The 21,535-nt window shown below is 35.5% G+C and overlaps 1 protein-coding gene across 1 annotated transcript in view; it reads right to left on the bottom strand.

Moving 5' to 3' along the window:
- Positions 1 to 11,646: 11,646 nt before the first annotated feature.
- Positions 11,647 to 21,535, bottom strand: part of LOC138310819 (dual specificity calcium/calmodulin-dependent 3',5'-cyclic nucleotide phosphodiesterase 1A-like) — a 237,084-nt gene continuing 227,195 nt past the window's right edge. Inside the window, exons 15-16 of the mRNA XM_069252148.1 lie at positions 13,439 to 13,519; positions 11,647 to 13,352 (exon numbers count right to left, since the gene is read on the bottom strand). Coding sequence (XP_069108249.1) covers positions 13,180 to 13,352; positions 13,439 to 13,519 — 254 coding nt within the window. The 3' untranslated portion in view covers positions 11,647 to 13,179. The remainder of the gene's footprint in view (positions 13,353 to 13,438; positions 13,520 to 21,535) is intronic.

Raw genomic sequence — 21,535 nt, forward strand, 5'->3', positions numbered from 1 at the left:
ATTAAAAAGTACAATAATTAGATATATATTTCGATGTGAAATTAAGCATATTTAATCGGAATCAGCAAGGTGACGTGACACATTGTGTACAATTTACATTGTATCATTTATTATAAGGACAATTTAATGCGGTTATTTTTACTATACACTTGTCTTTGATTATATTTATTTGATATCACATATAATTCAAAATATTTATTTGCCATGATAAAACAAGGGATTGATATTGCTTATTTAAATAAAAATAAAAAGCGGACCTAGCAATGATGCGAACTCCGAATCTTTAGCACGTGGGGCCAACGCCCAAACCATCTGAGCTACACAGGAAAACTACAAATGTGCTGACATTTATTCAAACGCTTTTATAAGCGGAAATTGAATTAAAATCTTTTATCAGACACGTTTTTTCTCATTTTTCGGTACGAATGCATGGTAGGATCGCTTTTTTAGAACAGGATTCCAGTTGTTTTTCGTTACACTGAATAAAATGAGCCGTTCTATAAGTTGGTCCACCGATGTGCTATATGAACAAAAAAGGATTTTAGTTTTTGGCTTTAGTTTCAAACAACAAAAGAGTCTAACAAGTCCGATTGAGACTTTATTGTCATTAATTCTTTAGTCAGTATCCATATGAATTTCTACATTTTGATCTCTGCCTCATGGTTATGTATACAATGTTCAAGGACAGTTTAAGAAAGAAACGTTTTTCAATGTCTTATTTAATCGATATTGGTGCTATTAATTATCCTTGTGACCAATTAATAAAAATGAAGTTTAATATTCATTTGTATATGTAAATTGCTCATTTAAATGCGACATACAATTTGGGCATAGAAACGACTAAATTTATTTCTGGTGACATCTCGGCCACCATCCACCCTTAGGTAGTTTTGCTTTAAAGCACTTCTGAACTTCAAAAATCGGACGTGTTTTAATTTGCATGCATTATATCACGAGTTAAAAATGAATGTTTTTATCCGTAATATTCTAGTTTTATTTATGTACATGTCATACAGAATACACGACTCGAATTTTCTTGATGTATTTGACGTAACAAATATTTGTAAAGCAATGTATTTTGGGAAGAACATGTTTTCTATCCTAACGTATTATGAACGTTACAAAGAGAATGAAAAGGAGTTTTGCTTAATAAAACGAGACTGAGAGATCCAGACTTAGAAACACACAGAAAATATTTTTTAAATGTACAAAATATAAAATCAAAATCCTAATCTTAGTTCTAATTTTCGCTGAAATGTATGAAATTGTGTACTTTAAAACATTTTCTGTCTTACACCACCATATCACACAACTCATCCTAAATATAACAATGCCGTCGACGAATGTCAGATGATGTACATTTTATGTGTGCTAGGCTCGGTTATAACCGGAACAAGGACGTTAAGCCCCATCAATCAATTATTGTCAGATGATTGAAATTTGTACTATGACCAAGAGTGTGTGAAATTAAGCATATTAAATAAGAATTACTATTCACACTGATTCATTCTCTACCAAGGTGACGTGACACATTGTGTACAATTTACATTGTATCATTTATTATAAGGACAATTTAATGCGGTTATTTATTAATAATTTTATCGGTCTATGACGTAAATCATCACGTCAATGTCGAGTTTTCCCGCCTTTCTCAGAATTTCCCACATAGAGTTATAAAAAGAATATGCCAAATAGAATATCATATTTAGTAAAAATAATAATTATACCCCTATGAAATTGAAAAAAAAAACCCACGGAACTAAACATTAAAAGTTAGTTAATAACAATAATACCGGAACATTTCTAAGAAAAAGTCTAAATACCTTGAACAAATGCAAAGTTCCCTGTGTAAACCTTATAATGGTATTAGAGAAGGTCCGCTGTTTTGCCATGCTGAATATGTTGGTATATCAATGTATGTAATACCATTGCATGGCTAAAATATGACAAATAATCCTTAATATATATTGATAAAGATTTTTAAAAGTACATTTGTAATAAAGGATATATGTATGCTTACAGTTAGTTCAACCTAACTAACCCCGGCGTATCAAAGATCAACAATGCACTGATGAAGCGGTGACTTGATGACAAGTCATTTCTTGGTAGAATCGAATAATCGAGATAGTAAAAATCCACCCAGTACTCGCCCCCGGCCTACATGCTGCCATAATTGCTTACGAGAACCAACCTGGCACTGGCATGACAATCATGAAGTCAGTCTGGTACCTAATATTTCAACGCCAGTAACGTTATCTCCGTTTACACAGCGATTGTAAGTCAATATCAAAGTTGAGGCAAATTACACTTTTGAGTGTTTTTTTCATAACTGTGTGCATCCGATGATTTCCCGTGGAGTACATACTCTATTGATATGATTGCAGACACCAACTATATATCTTTATATCTATAATGACTTAACAATCACAGGGATTGCTTGTTCATCAAGCAAATAGTGAAATCATGTGTCATACACACAAGTGTTTGTCAGTTGGTAAATACAGTTCCTATCATTCAAGGAATGCCTGAATATTTTTTTCTCTCTTCTCTAGACAAAAACAACAAAAGATATAAGATAGTGTAACCTTTAATGTGAAGACTTTGAAGTTAGTTATGATATACTATACAATCTTAAGTAATAATAAATAATTGTGTTATCAATAACGGAGAATATCCCTCGGTAAGTATCAATGTTTACGTCACCTCGTGTGTTTTATATACAGTGGCGTCATCATGAGGGTGCTATGTGTGGATGTTCCAGTCAGCCTGGACGAATGGTGTGTTAGGCAGTTGAGGAGTAAATGTAGGTATAAAATATAGACTGGTAGCCATACACTTGACTGTTATCTAAATGAGAACATCACCAATACGTTTGTAACAGATGTATAGAAGTAGAAATGTGGGAATGCGCAGTTGCCTATGATTTCAGAAAGTTTTACTGTGAAGTTATTGCGTTGCAAATATATGTCACATAATTGCTGTTCTCGAAGAGTTGTATTCTGATGTGTGATGCACGGCCTAGTGTTTTCAGTACGTTACAACATGTCAATGATAAAACAACTGGAATATCGGTATGTACAACACAAACAACTTTGTACATAATACTGTTATATCATAAAACTTAATAAACACTGTACACAGTATATCACACCCTTATATTGTACATATAATCATAAAAATGCTTCAAACACTACGTAATGATTCCCCAAATCTAACATTCTTTTTTATTTACAAAAATTTTTTTTTTTCATTACATGATATGATAAGCAAAAACAATAGACTCCGTTTTAATAAGTTAGTATGGGGATGTTTTTGTTTACTTGTATACAATGTATTACGGATGAATTGGTGCATATACAGCAAATGTGTTCGTTACACGACGATAAAGTGGTAACTAAAGCAGTAGTGTCAACCATATAATGACATAAATAACAACAGGCCCAATAAACCTGCTCACCAGCTCTCGGTACATACATGTAGTATTGGATATGGATTTAGCAGGTATGTGTTGACGGTCAACGGACGCCACGCCATGGTACAACTCCACGGCCCTTTGGGGGCTAACTGAACCAAGGTCTGATGTCAAAAGTCAAAACGAAATTCGAATGGCAACATTAAATGGATAACTTCGTAAAGCACTGCATCCTACCAATGTGTATTTAAGGATGTACTCCTCCGAGAAGTCAACATTTTCTTGTATTAAACTTTTTTCTAATATAGAATTTTGGAAATAGGAGTTCATACCATAAAAGAAAATGGAAGAAAAAAACATATGTCCCTGTGCTCGGTTTGGCGCTGTTGTCACTCAAAGATACCTAGTTGACAAAATATTGGATTTCATGGGAATTTTGCCGTTTTGACCATATACACATGATATCTAAGCCATAATTTCCTAACGAGATGTTTGATATGCATGGATGTTTGTAGAATTTATTTTCCTGTAGTCTTCTTTAAAAATATACCAGTTTTGATTGATAAGACTAATATTTTTTCTCATAATAACAACATATGCTACCCTTACCCCCTAATTTTGAGTTACAAAATAACCATTTTCAGCCATTTTTGCCAAATATAACCCTTTGTAGAAAAAGTTCTGGTGTTAAACGTTTGTAAATATTTTGCATATCAATAAGGAATGGGTTGTTTTCTTTCTAAATTAGGAAGAAAAATGGGGGGTCCGTGTGCTTATTTTATTGCCCCATTTGAATATTTGTTATTTTGCAGTATTTTAGAGTAAACATAAAAGTGCTCAAATTACCATTAAATGTAAAAATAAAGCGACAAAAGTGTATCATTTCACCGCTAATGCTCAATATTTTAATTACCACGAACCTAGTAAAGATTTACAGCAAAAATTAGCTCGATACAGCTAAAAATGCTGGCGCAGTGATGATTTAAGTAAAAACAATTTCAGTAAAAAATGGTAAAACTGTGGCTCTACTCAAAGCGAAAAAAAGACACAATTTCAAAATGGCCCGTTTCAAAATCCCCATATAAAAAATTCTACTAAAAAAAGGTATGTAATTATTTGACAAAATGTGCATCTGGCAACTTGCTTTACATATTGATAAATTGTATTTGAAAATCTCATAACTTCTTTGATCTTTGTCGAAACGAGACTTGAACAGGACTGAAACCTCAGAAGAATACATCCTTAATATAAACTAGCATGCATATACTGGTGGATAGGCGAGACTGCAGAATCTTTTGATATATTTATTTGTAAAAAAATGGATTTTTAAAAACTTTTTTTCAGCCAAGTTTTGATACGTTTATTTAAAGTTCACTCGTATTTTTGTGTTTTAATAAATTAACATGACTAAAACGATATGAAACACAATGTACAGTTGCAATAAAACTATTCGACGTTTGCTTTATTTTGAATAAGTATTGACCACAAATAAGTTCAACTGCTTTTGCCTTTAAGTATGATGCAATTCAAATTAAACGTTCGCTTTGGAGTATCTCTCGGGGTCAAGGTCATTACCATGGAAATATCGTATTGGACTGACTAAGAATAAGCTGCCATAAACAGGTTAACAAGTCGGCAAAATATAAACGAAAAACTTACTAAAACTGAGATAACAGGCCTTCCAACATGTCGTAAACACAGCTGTTCAAATAAAGAAAACGTTTAACACATAAACAATTGTTTACATCAGTCCTTGTGTCAGAGTACACATTCTTCACATGGGATTTCCACAGGCTTGTATTGCTTTTGTTGCTCTTGCAGAAGTACAACGTTCCGAGGAAAGGTTATATTACTAGTAGTACTGTAACCCAACTCATTTTCGCGTGGTTTATTTCAGTGTATTTTGAGGGCGATAGACTTTGCGAAAATGAAAGAATTGTCAGGTGTTTCACCTGTTAATCGCGAATTTTTTGTGTATACAGTAACCATGGTTTCTTTAGTTTGTGTATGTAGTAACCATGGTTTCTCCAGTTTGTGTATACAGTAACCATGGTTTCTTTAGTGTGTTTATACAGTAACCGTGGTTTCGTTAGTTTCTGTTTACAGCAACCATTGTTTCTTTAGTTTGTGTCTACAGTAAACAAGGTTTATTTAGTGTGTGTATACAGTAACCATAGCTTTTTAGTGTGTGTATATAGTAACCATAGTTTTTTTAGTGTGTGTATACAGTAACCATAGTTTTTTTAGTGTGTGTATACAGTAACCATAGTTTTTTTAGTGTTTGTATACAGTAACCATAGTTTTTTTAGTGTTTGTATACAGTAACCATAGTTTTTTTAGTGTTTGTATACAGTAACCATAGTTTTTTTAGTGTGTGTATACAGTAACCATAGTTTTTTTTAGTGTTTGTATACAGTAACCATAGTTTTTTTAGTGTGTGTATACAGTAACCATAGTTTTTTTAGTGTTTGTATACAGTAACCATAGTTTTTTTTAGTGTTTGTATACAGTAACCATAGTTTTTTTTAGTGCTGTATACAGTAACCATAGTTTTTTTTAAGTGTTTGTATACAGTAACCATAGTTTTTTTAGTGTTTGTATACGGTTACCATAGTTTTTTAGTGTTTGTATACAGTAACCATAGTTTTTTTCAGTGTGTGTATACAGTAACCATAGTTTTTTTAGTGTGTGTATACAGTAACCATAGTTTTTTTTAGTGTGTGTATACAGTAACCATAGTTTTTTTAGTGTGTTATACAGTAACCATAGTTTTTTTAGTGTGTTATACAGTAACCATAGTTTTTTTAGTGTGTGTATACAGTAACCATAGTTTTTTTAGTGTGTGTATACAGTAACCATAGTTTTTTTAGTGTGTTTAGTGTGTGTATACAGTAACCATAGTTTTTTTAGTGTGTGTATACAGTAACCTAGTTTTTTTTAGTGTGTGTATACAGTAACCATAGTTTTTTTAGTGTGTGTATACAGTAACCATAGTTTTTTTAGTGTGTGTATACAGTAACCATAGTTTTTTTAGTGTGTGTATACAGTAACCATAGTTTTTTTTTAGTGTTTGTATACAGTAACCATAGTTTTTTTTAGTGTGTGTATACAGTAACCATAGTTTTTTTAGTGTGTGTATACAGTAACCATAGTTTTTTTAGTGTTGTGTATACAGTAACCATAGTTTTTTTTAGTGTGTGTATACAGTAACCATAGTTTTTTTTAGTGTGTGTATACAGTAACCATAGTTTTTTTAGTGTGTGTATACAGTAACCATAGTTTTTTTTAGTGTGTGTATACAGTAACCATAGTTTTTTTAGTGTGTGTATACAGTAACCATAGTTTTTTTAGTGTGTGTATACAGTAACCATAGTTTTTTTTAGTGTTTGTATACAGTAACCATAGTTTTTTTAGTGTGTGTGTATACAGTAACCATAGTTTTTTTAGTGTGTGTGTATACAGTAACCATAGTTTTTTTTAGTGTTTGTATACAGTAACCATAGTTTTTTTTAGTGTTTGTATACAGTAACCATAGTTTTTTTAGTGTGTGTATACAGTAACCATAGTTTTTTTAGTGTGTGTATACAGTAACCATAGTTTTTTTAGTGTTTGTATACAGTAACCATAGTTTTTTTAGTGTGTGTATACAGTAACCATAGTTTTTTTAGTGTGTGTATACAGTAACCATAGTTTTTTTAGTGTGTGTATACAGTAACCATAGTTTTTTTTAGTGTGTGTATACAGTAACCATAGTTTTTTTAGTGTGTGTATACAGTAACCATAGTTTTTTTAGTGTTTGTATACAGTAACCATAGTTTTTTTAGTGTTGTGTATACAGTAACCATAGTTTTTTTAGTGTTGTATACAGTAACCATAGTTTTTTTTAGTGTGTGTGTATACAGTAACCATAGTTTTTTTTAGTGTGTGTATACAGTAACCATAGTTTTTTTAGTGTTTGTATACAGTAACCATAGTTTTTTTAGTGTGTGTATACAGTAACCATAGTTTTTTTTAGTGTGTGTATACAGTAACCATAGTTTTTTTTAGTGTGTGTATACAGTAACCATAGTTTTTTTAGTGTGTGTATACAGTAACCATAGTTTTTTTAGTGTGTGTATACAGTAACCATAGTTTTTTTAGTGTGTGTGTATACAGTAACCATAGTTTTTTTAGTGTGTGTATACAGTAACCATAGTTTTTTTAGTGTTGTATACAGTAACCATAGTTTTTTTAGTGTGTGTATACAGTAACCATAGTTTTTTTAGTGTGTGTATACAGTAACCATAGTTTTTTTAGTGTGTATACAGTAACCATAGTTTTTTTAGTGTTGTATACAGTAACCATAGTTTTTTTAGTGTTGTATACAGTAACCATAGTTTTTTTAGTGTGTGTATACAGTAACCATAGTTTTTTTAGTGTGTGTATACAGTAACCATAGTTTTTTTAGTGTGTGTATACAGTAACATATTTTTTTTTTAGTGTTTTGTATACAGTAACCATAGTTTTTTAGTTGTATACAGTAACCATATTTTTTTAGTGTGTGTATACAGTAACCATAGTTTTTTTAGTGTGTGTATACAGTAACCATAGTTTTTTTAGTGTGTGTATACAGTAACCATAGTTTTTTTTAGTGTGTGTATACAGTAACCATAGTTTTTTTAGTGTGTGTATACAGTAACCATAGTTTTTTTTAGTGTTTGTATACAGTAACCATAGTTTTTTTAGTGTGTGTATACAGTAACCATAGTTTTTTTTAGTGTTTGTATACAGTAACCATTTTTTTTTAGTTTGTGTATACAGTAACCATAGTTTTTTTGTGTGTGTATACAGTAACCATAGTTTTTTTTTTAGTAGTGTTGTATACAGTAACCATAGTTTTTTTAGTGTTGTATACAGTAACCATAGTTTTTTTAGTGTGTGTATACAGTAACCATAGTTTTTTTAGTGTGTGTATACAGTAACCATAGTTTTTTTTAGTGTTTGTATACAGTAACCATAGTTTTTTTTAGTGTTTGTATACAGTAACCATAGTTTTTTTAGTGTGTGTATACAGTAACCATAGTTTTTTTAGTGTGTGTATACAGTAACCATAGTTTTTTTAGTGTGTGTATACAGTAACCATAGTTTTTTTAGTGTGTGTATACAGTAACCATAGTTTTTTTTAGTGTTTGTATACAGTAACCATAGTTTTTTTAGTGTGTGTATACAGTAACCATAGTTTTTTTTAGTGTGTGTATACAGTAACCATAGTTTTTTTAGTGTGTGTATACAGTAACCATAGTTTTTTTTAGTGTGTGTATACAGTAACCATAGTTTTTTTAGTGTGTGTATACAGTAACCATAGTTTTTTTGTGTGTGTATACAGTAACCATAGTTTTTTTAGGTGTTCGTTAGTGTTTGTATACAGTAACCATAGTTTTTTTAGTGTGTGTATACAGTAACCATAGTTTTTTTTTTTAACAGTAACCAGTTTTTTAGTTTTGTATACAGTAACCATAGTTTTTTAGTGTGTGTATACAGTAACCATAGTTTTTTTCAGTGTGTGTATACAGTAACCATAGTTTTTTTTAGTGTTTGTATACAGTAACCATAGTTTTTTTAGTGTTTGTATACAGTAACCATAGTTTTTTTAGTGTGTGTATACAGTAACCATAGTTTTTTTGTGTGTGTATACAGTAACCATAGTTTTTTTAGTGTGTGTATACAGTAACTGTTTTGTATACATAACATAGTTTTTTTAGTGTTTGTATACAGTAACCATAGTTTATTTTTTAGTGTGTGTATACAGTAACCATAGTTTTTTTTAGTGTGTGTATACAGTAACCATAGTTTTTTTAGTGTTGTATACAGTAACCATAGTTTTTTTAGTGTTTGTATACAGTAACCATAGTTTTTTTAGTGTTGTATACAGTAACCATAGTTTTTTTAGTGTTGTATACAGTAACCATAGTTTTTTTTGTGTTGTATACAGTAACCATAGTTTTTTTAGTGTTGTATACAGTAACCAGTTTTTTTAGTGTTGTATACAGTAACCATATTTTTTTTTTAGTGTTTGTATACAGTAACCATAGTTTTTTTAGTGTGTGTATACAGTAACCATGTTTTTTGTGTTTGTATACAGTAACCATAGTTTTTTTTTAGTGTGTGTATACAGTAACCATAGTTTTTTTAGTGTGTGTGTATACAGTAACCATAGTTTTTTTTAGTGTGTGTGTATACAGTAACCATAGTTTTTTTTAGTGTGTGTATACAGTAACCATAGTTTTTTTAGTGTTTGTATACAGTAACCATAGTTTTTTTTAGTGTGTGTATACAGTAACCATAGTTTTTTTTTTAGTGTTTTTTTGTATATAGTAACCATAGTTTTTTTAGTGTGTGTATACAGTAACCATAGTTTTTTTAGTGTTTGTATACAGTAACCATAGTTTTTTTAGTGTGTGTATACAGTAACCATAGTTTTTTTTAGTGTGTGTATACAGTAACCATAGTTTTTTTAGTGTGTGTATACAGTAACCATAGTTTTTTTAGTGTGTGTATACAGTAACCATAGTTTTTTTAGTGTGTGTATACAGTAACCATAGTTTTTTTTTTGTGTGTGTATACAGTAACCATAGTTTTTTTAGTGTGTGTATACAGTAACCATAGTTTTTTTAGTGTGTGTGTATACAGTAACCATAGTTTTTTAGTGTTGTATACAGTAACCATAGTTTTTTTTAGTGTTGTATACAGTAACCATAGTTTTTTTTAGTGTGTGTATACAGTAACCATAGTTTTTTTTAGTGTGTGTATACAGTAACCATAGTTTTTTTTAGTGTTTGTATACAGTAACCATAGTTTTTTTAGTGTTTGTATACAGTAACCATAGTTTTTTTTAGTGTGTGTATACAGTAACCATAGTTTTTTTAGTGTTTGTATACAGTAACCATAGTTTTTTTTAGTGTTTGTATACAGTAACCATAGTTTTTTTTAGTGTGTGTATACAGTAACCATAGTTTTTTTTAGTGTTTGTATACAGTAACCATAGTTTTTTTTAGTGTGTGTATACAGTAACCATAGTTTTTTTTAGTGTGTGTATACAGTAACCATAGTTTTTTTTGTTGTATACAGTAACCATAGTTTTTTTAGTGTGTGTATACAGTAACCATAGTTTTTTTTAGTGTTTGTATACAGTAACCATAGTTTTTTTTAGTGTTTGTATACAGTAACCATAGTTTTTTTAGTGTTTGTATACAGTAACCATAGTTTTTTTTAGTGTTTGTATACAGTAACCATAGTTTTTTTTTATAGTACTGTATACAGTAACCATAGTTTTTTGTGTGTGTATACAGTAACCATAGTTTTTTTAGTGTTTGTATATACAGTAACCATAGTTTTTTTAGTGTTTGTATACAGTAACCATAGTTTTTTTAGTGTGTGTATACAGTAACCATAGTTTTTTTTAGTGTTTGTATACAGTAACCATAGTTTTTTTTAGTGTGTGTATACAGTAACCATAGTTTTTTTTAGTGTTTGTATACAGTAACCATAGTTTTAACATTTTGTGTTTGTATACAGTAACCATAGTTTTTTGTTGTATACAGTAACCATAGTTTTTTTAGTGTGTGTATACAGTAACCATAGTTTTTTTAGTGTGTGTATACAGTAACCATAGTTTTTTTAGTGTTTGTATACAGTAACCATAGTTTTTTTAGTGTGTGTATACAGTAACCATAGTTTTTTTAGTGTGTGTATACAGTAACCATAGTTTTTTTAGTGTGTGTATACAGTAACCATAGTTTTTTTTAGTGTGTGTATACAGTAACCATAGTTTTCTTAGTGTTTGTATACAGTAACCATGTTTTCCTAAGTGTGTGTATACAATCCAACGGTGTAGCTAAGTACATCTAATATGATAAATGTTTCCATATCTTTGTCATACATATTGTTCGTATGTTGTCCCTCTTGCAAGAGTAACAATACCAAAAATCGATTAATTAAGAAATGTGTGAAATCCCCACAGAAATTTTACAAACAACATGATTGATCAGAAATCGAAAGTAATCTGACAATCAAAAATAATTTCATCAACAAGTCCTGACAAAGCTAGTAACAGTAACAGAATAACCACCACAATATTCGGAAGGAACTTGTCCAATCACAGTCAACATAACATCAGGCTCCGAGTGGCTCATACTTGATCATGTGACTTTTATGGCACAGTATAAACAGGTGCGTGAGATAATAAAACAGGATAATATTGTTTTTAATCACAGACACATTTTCGGAACTAACAAAGTTAATAAAACATTCAATATTAGTGTCACACTTCTAGAGAACATGATACGTTTATCTTACACAGAGTCAACTAAAGTATTGGTTCTTAAAGTGTATGATGCTAACACCTTGTAACATACTAAAAAGAAATAAAATAATATCAACCCTCTTTCATTATTTGACAATTGAAAAGAAAAGTTTTCTGTTATTATTAATTTCATGGACCTTCAAATTAATAGGTTTGATCATCACAATTGACAACGAAGCCATATTACGATCATCCTTGTGTGCGATTAGAACGTGAAATTACGTTTATTGTATTATAGATGTCAATTTGTTCCCATCAACCCCTCCTTCTACATACTATATCACATGATGTAAATAAAGAATACAATTTAGGATGGAATCATCTGCCGGTTTAAAAAATTACAAGATTCATTATTTCATAAAATTAGTGATTGTCAAGCGTGGTGAGACAAACATCACTCAGGATAAAATTAAATACTTAAAACATTGTTCTGACAATAATACCACGGGTTTAAGAAATAAGGATATTTTTGTGTTTAATCATAATGAGATAATACGTTGTCTATAGAACAATAATGATGATTTATTATTTATTGTGATGATATCACTTATTGTGATGAGATCACTTATTGTTATGATATCACTAACGTTTGATGCTGTTCAGTTGTTTAACAAAACCCAGTATGACATAATAATCCATTTCTTGCATAATGTTTCATATTTTCATACACATCACATATTAAGATATAATTATATAACCTTCTGTAACACTGTGACTACAATAAATATGGAAGCCAATGGGAACACACCAATCTGTTTACAGTAAAATAACAGAAATCTTGCGTCAAACATGATATTTCAGTTAGATTAGCTAGACGCCATATATAAAGACATTATCTGAAAAGTTTCCTATTCACTAACAGTAATCTAATATCATTATGGAAATTAATAAAATGTGAAATGAGACTCAATCCTTTTGCGTTAGTGGTTTTAAAGAAAACTAAAAAATTGTTCAGAAATGGTTAATGTAAACAAAATCCCTAGTCAAGTGAAATAAGAGTAATTGGTTTTAGATATACAGAGCATTGTACATGTTAAAACCTGGTCCTAGAAATAACACCAGACCAGCTAATGATTCAAATTGTTAATTGCTAAAATAGAACAGTTTGCAGTAACCGGATGAAAGATAAATGTGGTTTAAAATTAAGAGAGTCCTTTAAAAACCGCCAGGAATTGGTGCAATGTCATACGCAAATAAAACAGTAAAAAAACGTTTGGGTAGAGTTTCAGCCCAGAGACACACCAATCACAGAAGAAGCTGCAGGCATTTCCTCATGTATAACAGAGGTCAAAGGTCACTGTGGACGTCACAAGCAGGACGAAGTGACGACGACTGAGGGAACAACTCAATCAGGTCGATTGTTCTGTACCTATATGGCAACCACAGTCGACAATGCATATCATTTGACGTCAATACCGCTCGAATGTCATTGCCCATTCTTGCCTTCCTCTGTATCCACCTGGCTTGTTGATGTTTTGGTATTGTTTTCAAGTTTTGGAGGGCTTTGACTATTTACACTTTCTGATGTATTTGATTGGTTAGTGTCTGTTTTGTCCGATTCTTCCTGCGAGGCTGCTAGTCTCTTCCTTTCTTCTGCATCTGAATAAAGCAACAGGTGAAAGTTAGCATGGAATACGCTAGCACCAACAGCATTAGTACGGCTTTAATATATGACTGAATATTACCTTTAGCTGCTCGATCCTTCCAATGTATCTTGTTCTGAGTGAGGCAGTTTGTCCAAGGACATTTTAATTGATATCTGCCACCTGAAGACATAGAAAGTACACATACATATGTCTTATTAAACTAATGACATGATCATTTAACCAGGTACTATGTTTTATGGGATCAGTTACTTCCTTTTGTTTTCATTACTCTCCATGTTCTAACTATACAAATATCGACCTGTTTTCAGGTGGATACAGTAAATTATCAACTCGAGTGCCCTGTTGAATAATTTCAAAGAGAAAAATGAAGGCTGATAATATCAATAAAATAGAGAAAACACCACATAATACATTTTACTTATTTGAAAAATCTGACAAAAACATACACACAAATATTGGCAGGGTCACAAATATTCCAGTAAACCTGGAGCAATGATCACTCGAGTGACATGGAGCAAGGGTCACTCGAGTGACATGGAATAATGATCACTCGAGTGACATGTAGTAATGATCACTCGAGTGACACGGAGCAATGATCACTCGAGTGACATGGAGTAATGATCATTCGTGTGACATGGAGCAATGATCACTTGCGTGACATGGAATCATGATCACTCGAGTGACATGGAGCAATGATCACTCGAGTGACATGGAACAATGATCACTCGAGTGGCATGGAGTAATGATCACTCGAGTGACATGGAGCAATGATCACTCGAGTGACATGGAGCAATGATCACTTGAGTCACACGGAGCAATGATCACTCGAGTGGCATGGAGTAATGATCACTCAAGTGACACGGAGCAATGATCACTCGAGTGACATGGAATAATGATCACTCTAGTGACATGGAGCAATGATCACTCGAGTGACATGGAGTAATGATCACTCAAGTGACATGGAGTAATGATCACTCGAGTGACACGGAGCAATGATCACTCGAGTGACATGGAGTAATGATCACTCGAGTGACATGGAGCAATGATCACTCGAGTGACACGGAATAATGATCACTCTAGTGACATGGAGCAATGATCACTCGAGTGACATGGAGTAATGATCACTCGAGTGACACGGAGCAATGATCACTCGAGTGACATGGAGCAATGATCACTCGAGTGACATGGAGCAATGATCACTCGAGTGACATGGAGTTATGGTCATTCGAGTGACATGGAATAATGATCACTCAAGTGACATGGAGCAATGATCACTCGAGTGACATGGAGTAATGATCACTCAAGTGACATGGAGCAATGATCACTCGAGTGACATGGAGCAATGATCACTCGAGTGACATGGAGCAAGGGTCACTCGAGTGACATGGAATAATGAACTCAAGTCACACGGAGCAATGATCACTCGAGTGACATGGAATAATGAACTTAAGTCACACGGAGCAATGATCACTTGAGTGCCATGGAGTTATGGTCATTCGAGTGACATGGAATAATGATCACTCAAGTGACATGGAGCAATGATCACTCGAGTGACATGGAGCAATGATCACTCAAGTGATATGGAGTAATGATCACTCGAGTGACATGGAGCAATGATCACTCGAGTGACATGGAGTTATGGTCATTCGAGTGACATGGAATAATGATCACTCAAGTGACATGGAGTAATGATCACTCGAGTGACATGGAGCAATGATCACTCAAGTGATATGGAGTAATGATCACTCGAGTGACATGGAGCAATGATCACTCGAGTGACACGGAGCAATGATCACTCAAGTGACATGGAGCAAGGATCACTAGAGTGACATGGAGTAATGATCACTCGAGTGACATGGAGTAATGATCACTCGAGTGACACGGAGCAATGATCACTCAAGAAAAATGGAGTAATGATCACTTGAGTAACATGGAGCAATGATCACTCAAGTGACATGGAGTAATGATCACTCGAGTGACACGGAGCAATGATCACTCGAGTGACATGGAGCAATGATCACTCGAGTGACATGGAGCAATGATCACTTGAGTCACACGGAGCAATGATCACTCGAGTGGCATGGAGTAATGATCACTCGAGTGGCATGGAGTAATGATCACTCGAGTGACATGGAGCAATGATCACTCGAGTGACACGGAGCAATGATCACTCAAGTGACATGGAGCAAGGATCACTAGAGTGACATGGAGTAATGATCACTCGAGTGACATGGAGTAATGATCACTCGAGTGACACAGAGCAATGATCACTCAAGAAAAATGGAGTAATGATCACTTGAGTAACATGGAGCAATGATCACTCAAGTGACATGGAGTAATGATCACTCGAGTGACACGGAGCAATGATCACTCGAGTGACACGGAGCAATGATCACTCGAGTGACATGGAGCAATGATCACTCGAGTGACATGGAGTAATGATCACTCGAGTGACATTGAGCAATGATCACTCGAGTGAAATGGAATAATGATCATTCGAGTGACATGGAGTAAAGATCACTCGAGTGAATGGAGCAAGGATCACTCAAGTGACATGAAGCAATGATCACTCAAGTGACATGGAATAATGAACTCGAGTCATACGGAGCAATGATAACTCGAGTGACATGGAGTAATGATCACTCAAGTGACATGGAGTAATGATCACTCGAGTGCGATGGAGTAATGATCACTCGAGTGACATGAAGCAATGATCACTCGAGTGACATGAATCACTGATCACTCGAGTGACACGGAGTAATGATCATTCGAGTGACATGGAGTAATGATCACTCGAGTGACATGGAGCAATGATCACTCGAGTGACATGGAGCAATGATCACTCGAGTGACATGGATTTGGTTTGTTTATTTTTACGTCCTATTAACAGCCAGGGTCATGTAAGGACGTGCCAGGTTTGTTGGTGGAGGAAAGCCGGAGTACCCGGAGAAAAACCACCGACCAGCGGTCAGTAACTGGATGGTTCGAGTGACATGAAGTAATTATCACTCACTCGAGTGACATGGAGCAATGATCACTCAAGTGACATGGAATAATGAACTCGAGTCACAAGGAGCAATTATCACTCAAGTGTCATGGAGCGAGGATCATTCGAGTGACATGGAGCAATGATCATTCGAGTGACATGGAGCAATGATCACTCGAGTGACATGGAACTATGATCACTCAAGTGACATGGAATAATGAATTCAAGTCACACAGAGGAATGATCACTCGAGTGACATAAAGTAATGATCACTCGATTGATATAAAGCAATGATCACTCGAGTGACATGAAGTAATGATCACTCGAGTGACATGGAGCAATGATCACTCGAGTGACATGGAGTAATGATCACTCGAGTGACAAAGAGCAATGATCACTCAAGTGATATGGAGTAATGATCACTCGAGTGACATGGAGCAATGATCACTCGAGTGACATGGAATAATGAACTCGAGTCACACGAAGCAATGATCACTCGAGTGACATGAAGTAATTATCATTCGAGTCACATGGAGCAATGATCACTCGAGTGACATGAAGTAATTATCATTCGAGTGACATGGAGCAATGATCACTCGAGTGACATGGAATAATGAACTCGAGTCACACGGAGCAATGATCACTCGAGAGACATGGAGCAATGATCACTCGAGTGACATGGAGTAATGATCACTCGAGTGACATGGAGTAATGATCACTCGAGTGACACGGAGTTATGGTCACTCGAGTGACATGGAGTAATGATCACTCGAGTGACATGGAGTAATGATCACTCGAGTGACATGGAGTAATGATCACTCGAGTGACATGGAGTAATGATCACTCGAGTGACACGGAGTAATGGTCACTCGAGTGACATGGAGTAATGATCACTCGAGTGACATGGAGTAATGATCACTTGAGTGACACGGAGTAATGATCACTCGAGTGACGAGGAGCAATGATCACTCGAGTGGCATGGAGCAATGATCACTCGAATGACATTGAGCAATGATCACTCGAGTGACGAGGAGTAATGATCACTCGAGTGACATGGAGTAATGATCACTCGAGTGACATGGAGTAATGATCACTCGAGTGACATGGAATAATGAACTTCAGTCACACGGAGCAATGATCACTCGAGTGACACGGAATAATGATCACTCGAGTGACACGGAGCAATGGTCACTCGAGTGACATGGAATAATGAACTTGAGTCACACGGAGCAATGATCACTCGAGTGACACGGAATAATGATCACTCGAGTGACACAGAGCAATGGTCACTCGAGTGACATGGAATAATGATCTCGAGTCACACGGAGCAATGATCACTCGAGTGACATGGAGTAATGATCACTCGAGTGGCATGGAGCAATTATAACTCGAGTGACATGGAATAATGATCACTCGAGTGACATGGAATAATGAACTCGAGTCACAAGGAGCAATAATCACTCGAGTCACACGGAGCAATGATCACTCGAGTGACGAGGAGCAATGATCACTCGAGTGACATGGAATAATGAACTTGAGTCACACGGAGCAATGGTCACTCGAGTGACATGGAATAATGAACTTGAGTCACACGGAGCAATGATCACTCGAGTGACATGGAGTAATGATCACTCGAGTGACATGGAGTAATGATCACTCGAGTGACAAGGAGCAATGATCACTCGAGTGACATGGAGCAATGATCACTCAAGTGACATGGAGTAATGATCACTCGAGTGACAAGGAGCAATGATCACTCGAGTGACATGGAGCAATGATCACTCAAGTGACATGGAATAATGATCACTCGAGTCACACGGAGCAATGATCACTCGAGTGACATGGAGCAATGATCACTCGAGCGACATGGAGTAATTATCGTTCGAATGACATGGAGCAATGATCACTGGAGTGACATGGAGTAATGATCACTCGAGTGACATGGAGCAATGATCACTCGAGTGGCATGGAGTAATGATCACTCGAGTGACATGGAGTAATTATCACTCGAGTGACATGGAATAATGATCACTCGAGTGACATGGAGTAAATATCGTTCGAGTGACATGGAGTAATGATCACTCGAAGTGACATGGAGCAATGATCACTCGAGTGACATGGAGCAATGATCACTCAAGTGACATGGAGTAATGATCACTCGAGTGACATGGAGCAATTATCACTCGAGTGACATGGAATAATGATCACTCGAGTGACATGGAGTAATTATCGTTCGAGTGACATGGAGTAATGATCACTCGAGTGACATGGAGCAATGATCACTCGAGTGACATGGAGCAATGATCACTCGAGTGACATGGAGTAATGATCATCGAGTGACATGGAGCAATGATCACTCGCGTGACATGGAGTTAATGATCTCTCGAGTCCACGGAGACATGGTGCGAGACATCAGGAATAATGAACTGAATGCACCGTTCACACGCAGGAGGAATGATGGACAGAGAACGGAATGATTCACTAGAATAGTGACATGGAATGGTAGTAGTAATGATCTGTCATCATGACTCGAAGTATTTCACATGGAGGCAATGATCACTCGAGTGACATGGATCCTTTAATGATCACTCGGTGACATGGAGTCAAATGATCCTTATACTCGAGTCCCCCTGGCTGGAATAATGATTTTTTGGGTGTCAAGGACCTATGATTCAGCTTTAGTACATGGAGGAGCAATGATCATTCTAGTGACATGGAATGGATAACAGCTTCGATGGTCCACACGCGAGCAATGATCACTTCTTGAGTGACATGAGACTTTAATGATCACTCGAGTGACATACCAAAGTATAACTCGAAGAATTGAACAAGGCAACCAATAATATACTGGAGTCACATGGAATGAATGATGACGTACTAAGTCTATTATGGGAGCAATCGGGAACAGATCACTCCCATAGAGTGGTCATGGCGAGGTATAGTCCCCTCGGTCTAGTGACCTCGAGTGACGGGGAGTGCAATGATCACTTCGAGTGACATGGAATACTGAATATATTTGAGTGGACATGGAGCAATGATCACTCTGGACATGGATATAATGATCACTTGAGTGATATGGAGTAGTAATGATTTCATGGAGTGACTGGATGTGACATGGTGTAATGATCAGTACGAGTGAGGGATATAATTTACTTGAGGATTATATCGGCACATGTTCGTCAAATGATCATGTGACATAATTTACCTGGGGATATGGGGTGCGTAATGATCATGAGTGACATAATTTACCTCGGGGATATGGGTGTGCGTGGTAGATGATCATGTGACATAATTTACCTGGGGATATGGGAGTGCGTAGGTTGATCATGTGACATAATTTACTGGGGGGGATATGCCATGGAGTATACGGTCGTGTGACATGATCTACCTGGGGTTTATGGTAGTGGGACATGTTGATCATGTTTACCTGGGGATATGGGAGTATACGGTCGATGATCATGGGGTACCCTGGGGATATAGGGTGTATACGGTCATGATCATGTGTGACATAATTTACCTGGGGATATGGGAGTGAATAGTTGATCATGTGACATGATTTTACCTGAGGATAAGGGAGTGTGTGGTCAATGATCATGTGACATAATTTATCTGTGTTACAGGTAATGAGTGATATGATGATCATGTGTCAATGATTTACCTGAGGGATATGGAGAGTAGATGATCATGTGACATTGATTTACCTGGAGGATATGGAGAGTACATGGTCGATGATCATGTGACATAATTTACCTGGGGATATGGGAGTGTCATGGTCGTTGATCATGTGACATAAATTTACCTGGGGATATGGGGAGTGCAGTCAATGATCATGTGACATAAATTTTCCTGGGGATATGGGGGAGTATACAGTCGAATGATCATGTGACATAATTACCTGGGGATATGGGAGTACAAGGTTGATGATCATGTGACATAATTTACCTGGGGATACGGAATGGGAGTAGTGTGCATAATTTTCTGGGTATATTTGATGATCATGTGACATAATTTACCTGGGGATATGGGAGTGCATTGGTGATGATCATGTGACATAATTTACCTGGGGATATGGGAGTGCATGGTTGATGATCATGTGACATAATTTACCTGGGGATATGGGAGTGCATGGTCGATGATCATGTGACATAATTTACCTGGGGATATGGGAGTGCATTGTCGATGATCATGTGACATAATTTACCTTGGGATATGGGAGTGCATTGTCGATGATCATGTGACATGATTTACCTTGGGATACAGGAGTGCATTGTCGATGATCATGTGACATAATTTACCTTGGGATATGGGAGTGCGTGGTCGATGATCATGTGACATAATTTACCTTGGGATATGGGAGTGCATTGTCGATGATCATGTGACATAATTTACCTTGGGATATGGGAGTGCATTGTCGATGATCATGTGACATAATTTACCTTGGGATATGGGAGTGCATGGTCGATGATCATGTGACATAATTTACCTGGGGATATGGGAGTGCATTGTCGATGATCATGTGACATATGGGAGTGAATTTACCTTGGACATAATTTAGCCTGGGGATATGGGAGTGCATTGTCGATGATCATGTGACATAATTTACCTGGGGATAAGGGGAGTACAAGGTCGATGATCATGTGACATAATTTACTTAGGGATATGGGAACGTGCGTTGTCCATGATCATGTGATATAATTTACCTGAGGATATGGGAGTGAGCGTGCAAGGTCGATGATCATGTGACATAATTTACCTGGGGATATGGGTGTTGCAAGGGTCAATGATCATGTGACATAATTTACCTGGGGATATGGGTGTGCAGGTCGATGATCATGTGACATAATTTACCGGGGGATATGGGTGTGAGTGAGTGGTAGATGATCATGTGACATAATTTACCTGGGGATATAAGGAAGGGAGTGCGTAGTGTTCATGTGTCCATAATTTACTTGGGGATTTGGGAGTGAATGGTAGATGATCATGTGACATTGATTTTACCTGGGGATATGGGCATGGTGCGTAGTTGATCATGTGACATAATTTACCTGGGGTTATGGGAGTATACGGTCGATGATCATGTGACATAATTTACCTGGGGATATGGGAGTATACGGTCGATGATCATGTGACATAATTTACGTGGGGATATGGGAGTGAATAGTTTGATCATGTGACATGATTTTACCTGA

This window comes from Argopecten irradians, chromosome 16, assembly GCF_041381155.1.
Source record: "Argopecten irradians isolate NY chromosome 16, Ai_NY, whole genome shotgun sequence".
Lineage (NCBI taxonomy): Eukaryota > Metazoa > Mollusca > Bivalvia > Pectinida > Pectinidae > Argopecten > Argopecten irradians.